A 17,887-nucleotide genomic window follows, 5' to 3' on the forward strand; every position below is an offset into this window, starting at 1 on the left:
AGCTAGAGAAATTAATAGCCAAAGAGGGACAGTGGACAGTCAGCATATAACTATAACATGTCACCCATAAAGTTTATTCAAATTCCTTCCTAAGCTATAGATTGACTGCCCCAATTCTGTACCATTTCTATGGCTTTGCTCAGTAGGATATATAATATAAACAGGACATACTTCCATAAGAATGAATTTATCATTGGTTTTGTTCAATATCTCACACAAGATCTATGAACGTGGTCCAGTCATGATTTCTCTTGTACTGTATTTATTTTATATATTATGAATCATTGTTCATCCTCCATAGAGTTCTAGAGACTCTCAGCAATAGTAGTTACATCTTAAAAGCTAAAACCAAAAGGAAAGCATAAATCAACAGTTAAAAATCACTCAGAGAGCATTTTAAGGCATTGTAAACAGCAATTGATAAAAATAGTACTGAGGGTTATATTTGTAGGGTCTTCTAAAAATAAGATGTTCACTGACTTATGGAAAGTGAGGAACTTTAGATTGGAAAAAGTGGAGATGCATGATCAGAAAGTACTTTTACTTTCTTTGAGGAAAGAAACAATTGTTACATTTTTCTTCTTCTCAGGCATGAGCAATCAAGCAAAGCTATATTGACATTATATGTAACACAGTGTCATCGGGCAAAGGGTGTGAATTATGCCACTTTTGCACAATGATGAAATGATGCTCCTCCAGTGGCTGTTCATGCTGCATGCACAAATACACACAGAGAGCTATATGAATGAATAAGATTTGTGTGTGTGTGTGTGCGTGTGTGCGTATTGTTTTATATACATTTATAGAGTGGTATGATGTCTCAAACAAACATCAAAATGCAGCGAGCATAGCATGTTTAAACTGATGTTCTTTGAAGCTGTCAGTTGCGCATTTTCAGGAAACAGCAATTCCCTTTGGAAAGGGAAATAGACTATTAACCTGTTTGTGACTTCTTGTGTTAATCTGCAGATGTGGTTTCTGTTCTTTCAAAAATGTACAGGATTAGTTTAGTCTTTTAGAAAATCATGCCAAAAGTACACTTTGGACAGCTCCTAAAGACAATTTTCCATTTGGCAAAAATGCTTCTCCCTCTTCATGTTTATAAAAATTGCTAACACCTCATAAATACAAAAAAAGCAGACCGATTTTCAGAAAGCTAGATGTGCCTATATCCAATGCAGCAAAACTTTTATTTACCTTCAGGCATAAGTGGGATGTTATTACTTTTGGGGTGGAAGGGCTACCTGAGTACCAAGGTAACAATTTAATACAAATGCAGATCTCATTATTCCTATTCCCTGGGGTTGATAGTAACCTTGAGAAGGGTGAGGGAATCACACTCCTAAATAAAACTTCAACCATGCTGAGGAGGATCAGTTACAGGATCCTCAATTTTCACCGAATAACATGAAACAGTTGTCATGGAAAGAAAATCAGATCTTATCAGCCAATCACAGAGGACCAATTCAGCAAATAGGCACACAAGAAATATTGGTGCTATTATACAGAATAAAATAATAATAATAATAAAGGCTTGGAAGGCTGACCATTTTTCCTTTTCCCTTCCTCTAATACCAAAGATGGGGCAATCATGTGACCATGACTTTCAATTTTACTTCCTTGTCCTTCATTAAGTCTGCTTGTTGGAAGCCAGTTGTGAAGAACACAAATGGGGATCACAGGATCATGGGATTTTCTACATCAGCATAAATTTGAAGTCATTAAATGAGGCAATCAGTAAGACACATTATTTTATTAAGGGTTATATTAACTTGTCATGTCCAAGCCAAGAGACAACACTGAGAATTTCAGTTGAGTCCAATCCTTTATTTGCTTGCACCTAATTGGCAGAATCTTGCCAGATTAAAGTTATAACCTTCTAAACTACTAAATATATTCTGAGAAATTCTAGGGCATGGCAACCCTGAACCTTTTTCTCTCTCCTCCCTCCAGTTTGGGACTATGTGGTTTCTTAATGTGGGCCTCTCTTTAGGAAAGCTCGAGTTGCCAAAATTCTCCCCCACTGCTCCCGCAGGTTCACAAAAACGCATTTAAAAAAGATGATAGCCTTATTAATCAGCAAAGATCCAATAAAACTGAATAAACATACTAAATAATCTAAGTATATAGGCCCTTTCCATTTAGTCTAAGCTCCCCTCATCCTTCTCTTAAAAATTACACATTAAAAAAATTAAAAACAATTACCAGAAGTAACCCCTTATTTAGATATCAAAAATATTATAAATAATCCACTATGCATTTGGCATTTCCAAAAGAAAAATTGTCCAATCCAGATAACAATTAAGCAGCTCAGAGCATGATGGAAACCAGGATTCACAAAAATCAGATGTTCACAGTACATCAATCTCCAGATCTCTCTTTTTTCCAGAGAGAATTTTGGTAATCCAGATCTCATCTAGCTATCTTTTGGGCCATAATGCCCCCAGGAAAAATGTGGGTGCTGGTTCTCCTTGCCTCACCAGAAAGTCATAGCAAACCAATCAGAAAGTCCTTGCGGATCAGGAAATCTAGTAAGAATGGATGGATCAGGAAATCTAGTAAGAGTGGGCAGATCAAAAAATCTAGTAAGAATGGGCCGATCAGGAAATCTAGTAAGAGTGGGCTCATCAGAAAATCTAGTTAAGAGTGGGCTCAGGTATTCTCTGTAAACCTCCCCTTCTATAGAACAGCTTATTCTTCTAGGGAAAAGTAGCCTCTTCCTTCTTTTGAAAACTTTAATGTTTTATACTATATAGTAGGCTGGGAGCAGTGATCTCCAAATCTTAGGGAACTGCGGTGCTCATCATTGACCATTTGCTGGAAGGTCAATTCAGTAACAACTGGGAAGACCAAAGTTTTTTCATACATTTCCAGACAACAACAGATCACAGCTGCCATTCCCCTTAGTTGGTGTCCTTAGAGAAGGCAGAAGTATCTCAACCTTAGCCAAGGCTTTTAAAACTTTTGTCTGATTTCTCAATTTGTATCATGTATCTTGCTAGGAAAATTTGATGTCCAGAACAATTCTGCTTGTTATGTGAAAAGAAAAGCCATGATAGACAAGGTACTAATTTCCCAAAGTTGGGGACGGTAGCATTTGAGAGATGGGGTGGGGTGGGGGTTTGCAGCAATGTATGTTTGGTTGTTTTTATTTAACTGCCTTTCAATTCTTCCAAAGGGTGGGGAAAAATGATGCCACTACTAAAATACAGTTTGTATTTTGTGTATCTATCCACATCTATGTACGTATGTACATGTCAATTAAACAGAAAGATTTTCTTTGTTCTGCTCTCTTTCTTGTCCTCTTTACAACGGCAGGAGAACTCCGTTCTTCTGCAGAAGAACTGCAAAATCTTTGGGGCCCTAGCTACCCTGGCCGAGGCCATGAAATAACACCTTTGTTACAAAAGTAACAAAGGTGATGTGAGACATTCTCTTCATGCCCTTCCACCTGGTATTCCAGGCCAGAATATTACTTTCTATATTACAGTGTTCCAAAGTTTTCCAAAGATAGCTGCACCTTTGATTTGTCAATTAAGAAGAAGGAAATAATCTTCATGATTTGGTAAAATATATTTTATTTCTTCAAATAATATGAATCAGAATTCCATTTTCCTAGAAACCTCTGTGTAAAATTAATTTGTGTTGTACATACCACAAAATACTCAATTTACAGTTTTTGCTTGTCATTTGTTTCCTTTTACAAGTGTACCATTCTAAACCACAACATGTTATAGCAAACTCAAAAATATTGCTAATATCAGGACATACTGCAGTGCTGAATGGAACTCAGCCATAAATTAATGTTATACGGTGAAAAGACATGTAACCAGATTCCAAGTCTTGCAAATGGAACAAAAATTGGCAATATTTATGAAGGCTACTATCTATGCAGTTCAAATATCATATGATATATGCCTCTCATGGCTACTTTATTTAATATTTAGGTAAGGCCTCTTCAATAAATTGGCTTCAGAAGGTTTCCATTGAGTGGGCTGATCAGCCACAATTAGCAGTTCGATATTATAACAGTGAATTAATGGCAATGTCATCACTCAAACAACACTCACACACAGAAAACAAGGTATATGGATACCATACCTGTTATGCTTTATGCAACTAGGAAAGTATCTTTAACCCATTCCAAAAAGAGATAAGAAAGTCCAAGCATACACTCAGCAGTTCCATCCCCCCAAAAGCAAAATATTTTGAAAGAGAAAACATAAGACCTAGAAATTAAAATTCACTCCAATGTTCCAGAACAAAGGATGCTACTTGGATTGACCATATGAAAAAGTTATCTGTTTATCAAATACATATCAGAGTTAAATGGAAGTATATTTTGGTAGCCATATATGCTGCATCATCCAATGAGAAGATGATCCAAATGTCTTTCCTCTTATAATCTGCATTCTGTCAGAAGATATAGTAAATTCCTCAAGACCAGGAAGCCCAATGTAAAGGATGAATATTTACAGAAAAATCTATGCCCTTACCCAGTGTCTACAGGTGTATTTGCATATGCATTGGTGTGGGTATCCATGCATTCCTCTGAAGTATCCCTCAGATTAATTTTGTCATTGATTAATTCACTATATCCAATCAAGATAATACAAGTGATAATCCCACCCAATCTGATTCACATTTGTCTTGGGAACTTTAAGAAATTATTTTGACTCTTCTATAATGTACCTCTAGAGAACAAAACTTCTGATGGAGCAAGCAATGACAAATCCTCTCAATCCGCAATGGATTTTGTCTCACAGATGGGGCCACCCTGAAGAAACTCACTCTTGGCACTTAACACAGGACAATGCTGTTGGAAGGGTTTGTAGAGTTGTTTATGAAGTTTGGATAAACTACTTTTCTGAATATCCATCTCTTTCAGCAAGCTTGTAAAATTTTCACTCACCTCTGATGTATACCATTTAGTAAATTTATTAAACTGAATTAATTTCAAATGGTATTGCGTTTTTGTGTTTATATTTAAACTATTTTTGGGAGGAAAGGAAGCCCCATAAAAACAGGCCAAGGCCTTGTTAAATATAGCAATGAGCTAAAGGCATAAGCTTGTTTCATGGGATAGGACACCACTTGCAGGATGATCAGTCATTGTGAGAAGTCTAAGAATCAAAGTGGAATTCAGAAGACAAACAGAGGCTTCACACTCTACTTCTGTAACAGCAGCCTGAAACTAAGCTTGAAAGAATTAAATACTATGTCATTTCCAGTCTCCCAAGTAAGCACTTCACATTTCTTCAGCAGGGAGAAGTTAAAACTGGGCAAAATTTCCATTGTTCCCCATCCCAAGAGTGAAAGATCAGATAAGCTGTACATAATCATAATGAAAGTCTACTGTGTTGCAAAAGTTTTGTGGAAAGGGAGAATGCTGAGATCTGATTAATAAAAATAGGGAACAGAGGCAGCAATAACTCCATAGCTGTAGAGTGTTTCCTTCTGTGCATACGCCACACCCAACCATGAAAACAACTGCCTCAGGTTTAATTTTTTTTTTTTTTACTTCCGGAGCTACTTCCAACTCAACAAAAATACAAATATCTGTGGATTGACCTAGGAAGGAAAAAAGCCCAGATATGCAATATGAATGGCTTGTACAAAATTGTTTTGACATGCCTAGTACCCGTATCGGAAAAAAAAGATTAATAATAATTATAATAATAAAGATTGTGCTTTTCTCATTGCCTCTTAACTATCATTCACCACCACCACCCCTTTTTTTATTTTTAACATTAAAAGTTCTCCTGGGAAAATACCTGGAAGCACTTTTGAGCACACGCTGAAGCCAGGCAATGAAGAACCTGGCTGGACTCAGCCCGGTGGAATGTCCAAAATAAACAAGAACACAGCTATGAGCTACAGTGGGGTTAGGCAGCTTAGTGAATTAATTGCTTAAGAATTAAAAAATAAATTATTATAAAATAGATTTCTGTACATTTTACATATAGACCTATCTACATGTATAGGGGGAAAGGAAGCTGAAAGATAGCATCAACTCTGGGAAGTGCCGTCAATCCCAGCCAAAGTCGTGGCCAGTCATCTGGTAAAACTTCATGTTGAACGGCCGATAGAATTCTCGCAGCCTTTGTACTACTTTCTGGTCAATATTGGGGTGGGTCCGTCCTTTCGTCTTGCCCAGGCAGTGGGGCTTGCTGCTGCCTTCCGCCTTTTTCAGGCATGGGAACCCCTTGGTTTTGTTGAAGTAGAAATGTTTGTCTGTGATGATCCTCTTGAGGCCTAGAAAGTCCTGGACACGGCCCAACTCACCTGCTGGATCACTGATTAGTCTCTCCCCACTGACAAAAAGGATTTGCCCAAGTGGGAAGTACAGGAGCCAATTTTCTAGATGCTTGGCATAAATGCCAATCTGGATGGCACTCCAGGAGGTATCGATCAAACCCGTAGTCCTGTTTTTGAAGGTCAAGCTCTCAAAGGATGGGATGTCTGGCTTCTTGGAAAGGGTTTGTGTGTAGTCAGAAATGGCTCGGGTGACCGGGTCCCTCACCACCACAATGAGCTTGGTGTCCTTTGACATCGAGGAGATTCGAGCTGGTGCTTCCTTAGTGACAAAGTAGCTGGGCGTCTTCTCCATGGTGATCTGGCCATCGAGAGTTCTTGGCATCAGTTCCCTGCAAAGAAAGAAAGAAATTAGCAGACTGATGAGAAAAATAAGGGCCTTGCTTCAAAAGTTTGTTCCTTTGTTTTTAACTATCCCTGCTCCTGGCAGTTTAGCCAATTCTTGCTACTGACCATTTGGCAAATTCACTCAGAGCCCCAAAGACAAAATATATCCAAACCTACCTGAAAGATTCAAACTGATGAAAATATTTGATTAATTTGAAATATACCAGAAAGTTGGGAAGGGAAATATACGTAAGCCAAACATGTTAAAAATGAACGATTTAAGAATTACATTGGCAAATGGGATATTAGATCTCACAGTGCTAATAAATGCAACATCTGACAGAAAGTTCCACTTAGGGAGGGTGGGATACGGATGGGTCTTTTCTCTTTCTGTCCCATTTTTTTCTGCCTTATATCTGCCCCACTATTACTTTACTCTTGTCCTCTATATCAAGAATAGTAAAACATTGTATGGATTAGACATTGTTCACCAAAAAAACACAAATGCATACACAAACATTAATTTCTCTACGCTATTTATTACTAATAGCTACACTTTTATTATTTTACTGAATTTTATTAAATATTGCCTTGCATTCCATGTAGAGAACTCAAGATTCATGAGCAGATTAAAAATACAATTAAGTTTTCAATATTGTTGACCACTAGTCAAATACCTTGTTCTTTTCTCCCCTTTCAAATAGAAAAGATTAAATGGGCCAAATGACATGACCTAACTGTAGGATGAAATTTCCCTCTGGCATTCCAAATTTCTTACACAAAGGAAAGGATAATAAGGAGTAACCAAACAGCTGACTTATCACATCTAGAAATTTACAGCCATTGTCATGGTTCTAATCAGTCTTTCCTGCTGTGTTGCTATCCAGAAGTCTAGGTTTCAACATTCAAGTTCAGAAGCCTACAATATGGGTACCGTATTTTCCGGCGTATAAGACGACCCCCGACTTTGGAGAAGATTTGCATGGTTAGAAAGTCATCTTATACGCCGGAAAATACGGTATTTTCTGGTGTATAAGACGACTCGGCGTATAAGACGACCCCCGACTTCGGAGAAGATTTGCATGGTCGCCAAAAAATACAGTACCAATTTTTTGAGTTGCTTTCAGTATTACTTTGTATAAAGGAAGAGGCTTCTACACATAATCTTAAAATTTGAAGAGGCTAATTATAGTTCTTAACCAAGCAATTGGCAAAATCATTAATTTTTAAGCAAATAATTAACTGTGAATTGAAAAAGGAGATCTCTGTTTGCAAAGAAGCATAAACTAAGGATGCTGTTGAAATCAAATGGAGAACTGGAGTTGCAAAGGATTGCAGACATCACTGCTGAGTCTGGAGGCCTTTGGAGATTAGTTTTGGGAGGAGCTGCCTCCCTACTGAATTTTAATCATTTTTCTAAGGACTAAACAGGAGTTTTCTCTCTCTCAACAACCAAGACACAAGCAGCTGAGCTAAACAACAAAACCACTGACATTTCTGCAATTTGTACTGGAAGGAATGAAATACATGTGTCTGCATTAATGTGTTTCTCTCTGTACATGAATAGAGAGTGGCTGGTATGTGCTTTGTTTTTGTTCTTATGTGCTTTTGCATCAGTGTTGACTCCTGGTGACTGCCTGGACAAGTCCCTGCAGTATTCCTAGCAATGTTTCAGAAGGGGTTTGCCTTTGCTTTCTTTTTAGGGCAGAGAAAAATGGCCTGAGGTCACTCAGCTGGCTTTGTGCCTAAGGCAGGACTAGAATTCATGGTTTCCTTCTTTCTAGCCTGCTGCCTTAATAACCACTACACAAAACTGGCTTTCAATTAGCCACTACAATGGATTCTCAATGTTGTAGCAAGAGCTTTGCACAATGGCACAGAAATTGTGTGTGCCTGGGACATGCACACAAAAGAAAAAGCACCTACATACAATAGCCAGGTAGTAATAGCAACAGTGTCTGACTCACCCTGGTTAATTTCAGAAGCTGAGCAAGACTGAGCTGGTTAGGATTTGGATAGGAGATGACCAGGAAATCCCAGAGTTGTATTGAGATGTTTTAATATTATTTATTATTTTTACAGGAAATTAATCATAGTTGAAAATGTTTTTATTGTTGTTGTTCTGATTCTACTCTTTGTGGCTTCAGGGATGGATGGATGGGTAGATAGGCAGGAAAAAACAGACACAAATACATGTTTGTGTGTGTGTGTTTGTGTATGTATGGTGTGTGTGTATGGATATATACACAGATGTCACTTACACTTTTATTGAGAAAAAATAAATGTTCAGAATTAGTTTCAGCTGAGTTGCCTTTTTGGGAGTAACACGGTGCAGAAGTAAGATAATAAATACACAAGATTTTTTTTTCTGTTTGTATATATATATACATGCATATACACAGATTCTGTCTATTCTTTCTTTGGGGGATTTTGGTCAAATCTTCCCTGAACTGGGGACATCCAAATGTCAATCGCTGTCAGGCATCATGTTTTAGGATGAGATAAGCAAGTCTAGGCCCACAAGCAGCTCTCAGCCTCATTGTATATACCTTCAGAATTCCAAAATCTGCACTCTTGCAAAAATGGTAGGATGTTGCTAAGTTAGCTTATGTGAAAGTTAAGGACAGGATGGGAGGGAGGAAGGAAGGAAGGAAGGAAGGAAGGAAGGAAGGAAGGAAGGAAGGAAGGAAGGAAGGAAGGAAGGAAGACCAAAATGAAGCAGAATACTGAGCCTCACTCAACTTGGTTCTGGTTTCTGATACTTAATTCAATTCTATTTATATAATTGGCATGTGTCAATCCTGCAATATATTGTCATCTCTAATTTTGCTAGATGATCAGCTGGATCAGACTTTTTTCAAATTTGGTATAAATGTGTGGCCATAAAAAACAGAAGCAACAAAGAAGATCTAAGGCTAACTGGCCAATATTTTGGCAGGAGAAGCAAGACTATCCTACAGATCCAATGGAACCGCCTCAGATAGTAACAGGCTATGTGGTTTAAGATTTCCTCCACAAGATGCTGGCATGGGTGCAGCAATGTACTTATCCTGCCAAAGAATTAATCTGTTTTGCTCATTAGCTACTTAGTCTTCATAACTTAAGTATTCTGCTCAGACAGTTCTAATCTCCAGAGGTCTTTGGTTTAAACATACAAAAACCTTGAGTGGAGGAAACAAGTTCTTCAAGAAAAATATCACCTTGTTGTGATGTGAGGAAGAGTTCAGAGATGATAAGGCAGATGACAGGTGGCCATGTGGTAATCCAATCACAGAAAGCCTAATACCTCTTGTGACAGTGTTCTGTCTGCCCAGAGGGATCCTCCTCTAATCTGTTGACATTTCTCAATAAAGAAAATTGAGCGGGAAGGACTTTGTTAAGAAAGAAGGCACTGGATGAGGAGAAGTGCTCTATATGCTGTGACTATGTCAAGCTTACAACAATAAGATGGCACATATTGACAGCTACACTCCTGAGCTTCTACTGCAGCTCCTAAAACTGTGGCAAGTGGGTTGCAGAGACAATCCACGTTGATGGACTTTCTTACAGAAAATCCAGGATAGATGGAAACACATCAACAGCAGACAAAGAACAGGATAAAAGAAGATCTGATATAAATGCATGAGTCATTTTCTATTTTCTTATTTTTTTAAAGAAATGGCTAACAGAAGATATGGCCACTTGTTTGTCTGAGAAATCCACCAATCTTATTTTCCTTCTGAGGTTTCTCAAATATTAGTCAACCATTGGGTAATCCACTGTCGCCTTATTTAGTTTCACAGTGAAGGAAATGATAGGAGCTTCTCCACTGAAGGAATAAAATGAGGAATAAGATGCAGGGCCTACAGCTGTGGAAGGGGCAAAAGTTTCATCACTGACTCCCAAGCTAGAGGAACGCAAACATATTTCGAAACTGAAATGTTCTAACCCCAATAGGTTGTCCAACCTGTTCCAAGGTCAAACCATTTCCAGAACATGCAGAAAGTTTTGCTCCTTTGCTTATCTTTGAAATGTTTTCAACATCTATTCCCAGCAGCAGTGAATTAAAGTGCCATCAGCTGCTTCTTAGATATAATGGAAGGTTTCCAGTTATCCCAAAAATACAAGGAGCATATTGAAGTGGGGTCAGAAAACTATCCAAAAATAATTTTAAGAAGCAGTCTTGAAAATCAATTGACACAGTGGTCATAAAGAAATTCTTGGAAGAAGGTTGGCAGTCCATGTTGATGAAATCACATATTATAAAGGGAAGAAGGAATGGCCTTGAGGGACAGGAGGAAATGTGCCTTCCAAGACAAAGGTCAGAAAAAAGAGAACTGAGTCTGGGGCAGGAATGTATCTTGAGTAAACAACTCAACAAAACTTTCCCTAGTTCACTTGGAAGATAAAGGTAGGGAGAGATGAAGTACATTCAGACTTGCAAGATTCTGTTACTATAACTTTACAATAAAATTAGTGCTGATCAGCATAATGTTGGATTCCTACTCTGATCTACCTTGCAGGGATATCCAGTCTTGCTGATTTCTTGAAAGTATCTTCAACTAGGAGATTCCTGATGCCGGCTAAGTAATTTTCCTAGTCTTATATCCATGGGAGGAGAAAACAAAAATATCTGAACACAGTGAATCAATCAGCAAGACTATGGATATCCCTGCAAGGTAGATCAGAGTAGGAATCCAACATTATGCTGATCAGCACTAATTTTATTGTAAAGTTGGGGAAGCCACAGAAACAGATTGTAAAGTCAGTGTGTGGCGTCTCTAACAACGCTTTGAGCTCTAAGCACATAGCACTTATAAGCAGCATCCTGAATACCAGGAAGCAAGCTTCTTATGATCTTCTGGGCTGTCCTTACCAATCTTTGTATGGACTTTCTATCTGAGGCACTGCTACCACCAAACCAGACAGTGATGCAGTTTGTTAAAATGCTCTCAATCATGCCTTGGATGCAGACGCTGGTTTGCATGCTTCACTAAGGATGAGGTGAGGAGAGACCAATTCAGATTGTTAGTTATCTGCACTCTCAGATACTTAATACTGTTGGCCACTTCTACAGCTGCATCCTTGATACTGAATGGAGTATGCGAGGCTGTCTATGAGAAAGTGCTCCATTTTGCCCAATTGGATTTCTACATTTGCTTTCAACTGCCAGTCAGCTTTTGATCAGCTATATAATCACAGCCTATCTCCTTTTTGCTTTTTACATAACTGTGTCAAGGATACATTGAGTTCAGCATTCTTTCATTCTTTCAGAATAATAGGTGTCTGGTACTAGGCAAAACCACAGTTCAAAGGTCATCAAGTTCATTACCATAATGCAGATAATGATCATTTACATGTAAGAGCTGTGATTGCACATTGGTTAGAATGCAGTATTGCAGGCTAACTGCTCACAGACCAGAGTTCGTTCCGGCTCAGCATTCGATCCTTTCAAAGTTGGTAAAATGAGGACCCAGATTTGGGGGAGGGGAACAATATGTTGACTCTGTAAACTGCTAAGAGAGTGCTATAAAGCACTATGGGCGGTATATTAGTCTAATGGCTATTGCTATAGCTAAATCAGTTAAATCCTGTATTCACTTTCAGGTAATTCATCTTCATTTTATTTCAGCTTATGCAACAAGTAACTGAGACTAAAATTCTCTGCCCAATGGTTCCCATGGTCAAACTGATGGGCTTGCTGCATTTCTGAAAGGTGGAAGGAAAGTCTGAGTAATGTAATTACATACCTCTCCACTTCACACCCAGGCAGTTATACTATATAAATTATTTTGCATTTTTTAATTTTTTAATTACCACATAGGAAGAGAGATTGTGCAAACCCTCTCTCTCTTACACACTGGAGTTACAGGATGGATGCCAGGTAAAGTGATATAAATGGTGGAATAGGAACTTCCAACTGCTTTGTAAAAGCAGAAAGAGGGGCCAAAGACCCAGAGTGTTTCTAGGAAATATCCAGCTTTCAACCTATGGCTTCAGCCTTCTGCCTCAAGGTCTTTTAGTTTATTATATATAAAAAGTATAAGGCCGCAAGGTGGAAGGATAACAATATACAAACACACACACACACACACACACACACACACACACACACACACACACACACATATATATATATATATATATATATATATATATATATATATATATATATATATAGTAACAAGATGGATGGCAAATAAATTTAATACTAAGAGCTTATGCACCAGAGACAAATTCCTTGTCAGTCTAATCACACTTGGCCAATAAAGAACATTCTAAATTCTAAATGTGTATGTGTTTATGTGTGTAAATAGAAAGAGAGGTAAATCACAAGAACTCTTAAAGAAATAATTTGTACATCCAACTTAATCTGTATGAGGATTTTTTTTAAAGAACAAAAACCAACAATTTATATTGTACTTAAAAGTTATGATGTATAAGCACTGAATAGATTCCCTTGCTCTAACCCACTGCATCAGCTACCTCTGGACAAGGCTAATTCTGCTATTTGAGGATCCTGACCTGACTACAATTAAGTCAGTCTTACCAGGAAAACAAGACAGGAAACACAAACAGATAAGCTAATTCTACTTTATTGTAAAGCTACAGTTCTGAACCTCTTGCCCTGCCACTATCCAGCTACAGGCTATGCTGTCTCTTATCTGACCATTTCCTAGGCCGTCTCTTTGCCTCTCTCAAGATGTTTCCCACACACCAATGCAGATTATCACTCCCAAATTCCCACAGCTCTAATACTTGGAGCTGGGTTGACTTTTAATATTCCATGGGAATCCACAGCTTACTGAGCACTAATAGAAAAGTAATATAACCTTGGGTTTCAAACACTCCTATTCTGGAGAAAAAGGAGGGGGCAGAGAAAGAGAGAGAGTGTCTCTCTTTTCAATATATATTTCACAAGACTGATTCTACAACACAATTTTCAACCAAGCTGCCAAAAATCCTGAACCGAGCAAGTTCTTATTCCTTTGCACTCACTTGGCATCTTACCAAGACAATAAATGCATCTCATGCATTGTGTACCTTGAGGCAACTTACATCTACACATCCATTTTCTTCAATCAGGGATCAGAATGACATATTTCCCATGGCCTTTTTACCACATGGGTGAAAATAAACATTAAACTGTCTAGTATTCCCTACATCCAGTCAATATGCAGATTGGCTTGTCTTTTCTCAGAGAAACCTATCCTTTAGCAAAGATTAGAACTCAGTTGCTAGATCAATTAACTTTTTGCTACACCCAACAGTATCTGAGGTAAGCTTCAAGCATGTCTGGCTTGCTATAAAACTACTGTGTTTCTCCGAAAATAAGACCGGGTCTTATTTTATTTTTTTGCCTCCAAAAGAGGCTCTAGGTCTGACTTTTGGGAGATCTTACTCCCCTCCAGGACAGCCCCACCCACCCAGCCGGCCCACTTCTTCTTGGGCCGAAGGAACAGTATCATTCTGCAACTGCATTCCAGCCTGCATTTTGTAATCAAGCCTTTCAAGAAAGAAGGCCTCTGCAGATGAGTACCGAGCTATGGATTCAATTGCAGATCTCTTGCAGAACCAAGTATGGATTGAATCCATAGCTTGATTCTCAGCTGCAGTGGCCTTCTTGGAAAGGCCTCTGACTGCGAAATGGAGTCCTGGCTGCAGAAAACGTCGCAGAAGAAGTGGGCCAGTGAGGAGAAGGTAAGTGGGTGCGAGGCTCATGGGGCAGATCCACACACCCCACCCTACCTTGATTTTTAGGTGTGTGCCTCACCCCAAAACTAGAGCTTATTTTTGGGGTAGGGCTTATATTAGGCCTGTCCCCAAAAATCAAGCTAGGGTTTATTTTTGGGGTAGGCCTTACTTTCGGGGAAACAAGGTATTTAGGAAATTATTTACTCAATTGAATATTGCACTATGTAGAGTCTCACATTCTGGACTAGCATCCGCTATCACCCTAACACAGGGGTAGGCAACCTCGGCTCTTTTATGACTCATGGACTTCAACTCCCAGAATTCCTGAGTCAGTCATAAAAGAGCCGAGGTTGCCTACCCCTGCCCTAACATATCTCTTACAATTCAAATAGAAAGCAAGCTGTTATTTGCAGGTAGTTTGGCCTTCTTTGGGAGATTGATACTGATGCAAAAAGCTTTTGGAAGGCATAAGCATATCCAGAGAAGAGAGGTGGACCTTTGACAGAGAGGGACAAGATGCAGCTCTTCGGACATTCCAAGATATTTGTCTATCTATAAGCAAAGTGTAAGTTAATAATTACAGTCTGAGACATTCCTGGACATAGCAAGGGCCCACAGCGTTTTTATTTCATTTTCCTTCTAGAATTTAATACAGCACCAGGGCTTCGATTCATGCTGCTGGGACTGGATGAGTTATTTATGATTTTAATTATTTGTATTTACTTAGCTGCGCTTTTATTGCTTTGTGCTCTATTGGTAAACCAGCAAAGTCATACTGGAATATAGTGGTATATAAACATTATAAATAGATAAATAAACACATTACTGTGTGTGTGTATTTCTCTCTGTCTTTTACTCAACCCCTGAACAAACAGGAAGCCAAGTACAGGCTCTCACTTCCAAATGTATTATTGAAGAAAAAGCTGATCTATGAAGGCCAATCATCTTGAGAGCATTCCAAAATAAGGATCCCTCCATTTACATGGAGAGAGGCATAATAAACCTTCCTCTTGGGGAATCTGCTCTTCTTGGTTTCTTCCAGGGAATCTGCTTTTCTTGGTTTCTTGCAGGAAGAATGAAACAGACCCAGCAGGCAAGGTCCTGTTTCCCAGCATTACAAAATTGCCTCTGTGTTCTTTCTCCAGGAGAGGAGGTGCACTGTACTTCTTTGATTAACTCAATTTAATACAGCTCTAGGTTGTTGGTCCAGAAAGGAGCTGATGGGAGGCAATGGAAAATGAGCATGAGGACTGGATAGTGAGTTGAGGAGGCCACCACTGCTTATGAAGCCGTTTCTTTACTCTCTCACCATCATCGAAGATTTGTTAGCATGGCTTGCCTGGGGACGGGAGTCAAGTAATCTGTAGCCATTTCCTGCTTAGGATTTCATTGGTTTTGGTCATGTTAGAGAAACAAAAGGCAAAAGGTTTCCTGGAAATATGGTGACTCAAAAGGCGGGGGAGGAGGGGAAAGAGAAAAAATGAAAGAAGAAAGCAGTTAAGGGCCTTCCCAGCAAAAGAATGGTCTTAAAAGAGCTACAATTCCTCTTGATTTTCTATGTATGATTACTATGGTGTTTCCAGACTCTTTCACGCAGCATAACAAATAAACTGTACCATATTCTAGGATGAATGCTTAGCCCCCATGCCAAAGTCCTGTTTTATTAACCTAACGCTTACATGACAGGGTCCAGTGGTTATGAGAGGTGGAGAGAGACCTGATTAACGTTCTCCACTGGCAAAGGCATTGGATGACGCTCTGGCTTCACTAGACCAAAGGGTTTTTGCATTCATTAATACCATTGCTCCCTGAAGCTGCATTATTCATAAGTTTCCTTTAGTTCTGAGAGCAAAGGGGAGGGAAGGGGGGGGGGAACCCTATTACCAGACATCAGCAACTTTTATGCGTCGCATCCAGCCAAGTAAGCAACCCACAGATTATTTTAACAATGAATCAAAAAGAAGGCACAACTGTTCCTAATTTGGTATTTAAAAGCATGGAGAACTGCAGTGCACATTTTGGTTGCAGCATTGCTATTTCGTATCTGCAGGACTCTTTGGGACAAAGTTGCTCAAGAATTTTGTACTGTAACACACTGTCCATTCCTGTAGGTTCAGATGCTAAGCCCTAGAAGAGGAGAAAAGGGTAACAATTACATTCCTCCCCACTGGAGCATCCAGATGAGATTGGAGTAGAACACTGAAGCTAGAGGGTTGGAGAAGTTTAAACATTAGATCTCTCTCTCTTCCTCCCCCCCCCCAACACACAAACAAGTAGCAAGCACAGACAAGGGCTTTTTGGCAGCAATCACGGGTGAGTGAATACATTTAAATTCAATAAGGGCTGCTTCAAAGAAGTTAAGAGTAACACAGAAGCTTTTCAAGTGGCCAAGAAGGAATGCAAAATTTGAAGCAGCTCCAAAAGCAGGAGACATTTGGACATCATGATTAATTAGGTCTTGCTTCCATGTAGCTAAATTGGTTAAACTGCATTTGTTTTGAACTTAGCAATCTTACAGCTCAGCAAGAGCAGGCTTAACAAGCATTTGAAGAAGAACTGAAGAAAATTCAAAACTGCAAGAACATGGACCTCTCCTGGACAGAAGGAAGCAAATGGACACCAATTCCTATAGGATTTAATATGGCTGGTTTGCTAAAGGATAAAAAGAGTGGTAGTCTTTAAAGGTACAATCATTTTAATCATATACAGTATTATGAATTTGGGAAACGAATCATGTGTATCATCTGTACATTTATTTAAAATTGAAATGTTTTAAATATTTAGCTATAGTGAAATGCCAATGCATCATTATGTGATTTAGTGATTACAAATTAAATCATTCTTGAAAAGAGTCCGAATAGCTCAGCAGCATCTCAAGATCTTCTTCAAAGACTGTTTCTCATGGTGTTGAGAGGAAAATACATTGACATAAATTGTACTGCGTCCACAGCTTCCTTCCTCCTGAGCAACACAGGCATGCTGTGGGTTCATCTTCACAGAGTTTAACATGGAGCAGTTCCAAGGCAGCAGTTGGGAAATTCCCTCTTGTCCTTTTCTCTCCAACCCTAAGGGTTCCCTACTCTCCTGAACATGTGGAAGAATGTTCAGAATGGCCAATTCAGTCTTAATTTTTTTGTTTTGTGAGGGGAAAGAAAAAAGAAAGAAAAAACATGGACAGAGCTTGGAAGGAACTCTGTGAATCTGAATTTGAATCAAGACAGATTTGGGGGGGGGATATCCTCAGACAATTCTTTCTTGCCATAAAAGTTTAAAATTAGGGTTAGGGAATGTGGGAAGAGAAGGGAGAAGGACTGGCTTGAAAAAGTTGGAGTAAGATGCCTGTCTCATTTCCCCTGTGAAGTCAAGTCAGTAGTAACATTCTAGAATTTCAACAGACAAAGAGACTACCAGCAAGGATCTTTCACACAGCAGTTAATTATTACTCTACTGCCTTAAGAACAAGTATTATTTTTATCAGCCTCCCAATATTTTTGGTGAATATTTTTAGTCGCTTGAAATACTGGTTCTCTGAAATAAAAGTGGTTATCTTCAGAAACAAGTCCAATCTTTT

General features: G+C 38.8%; 1 protein-coding gene across 1 annotated transcript in view; it reads right to left on the minus strand.

Moving 5' to 3' along the window:
- Positions 1 to 3,558: 3,558 nt before the first annotated feature.
- Positions 3,559 to 17,887, minus strand: part of LOC120306618 (heparan sulfate glucosamine 3-O-sulfotransferase 3B1-like) — a 39,107-nt gene continuing 24,778 nt past the window's right edge. Inside the window, exon 2 of the mRNA XM_039340203.1 lies at positions 3,559 to 6,647. Within this exon, the coding sequence (XP_039196137.1) occupies positions 6,029 to 6,647 (619 nt within the window). The 3' untranslated portion in view covers positions 3,559 to 6,028. The remainder of the gene's footprint in view (positions 6,648 to 17,887) is intronic.

The sequence above is a fragment of the Crotalus tigris genome, unplaced genomic scaffold (genome assembly GCF_016545835.1).
Source record: "Crotalus tigris isolate CLP2741 ecotype Arizona unplaced genomic scaffold, ASM1654583v1 scf7180000017742.2353718, whole genome shotgun sequence".
NCBI classification, from domain to species: Eukaryota; Metazoa; Chordata; class Lepidosauria; order Squamata; family Viperidae; genus Crotalus; species Crotalus tigris.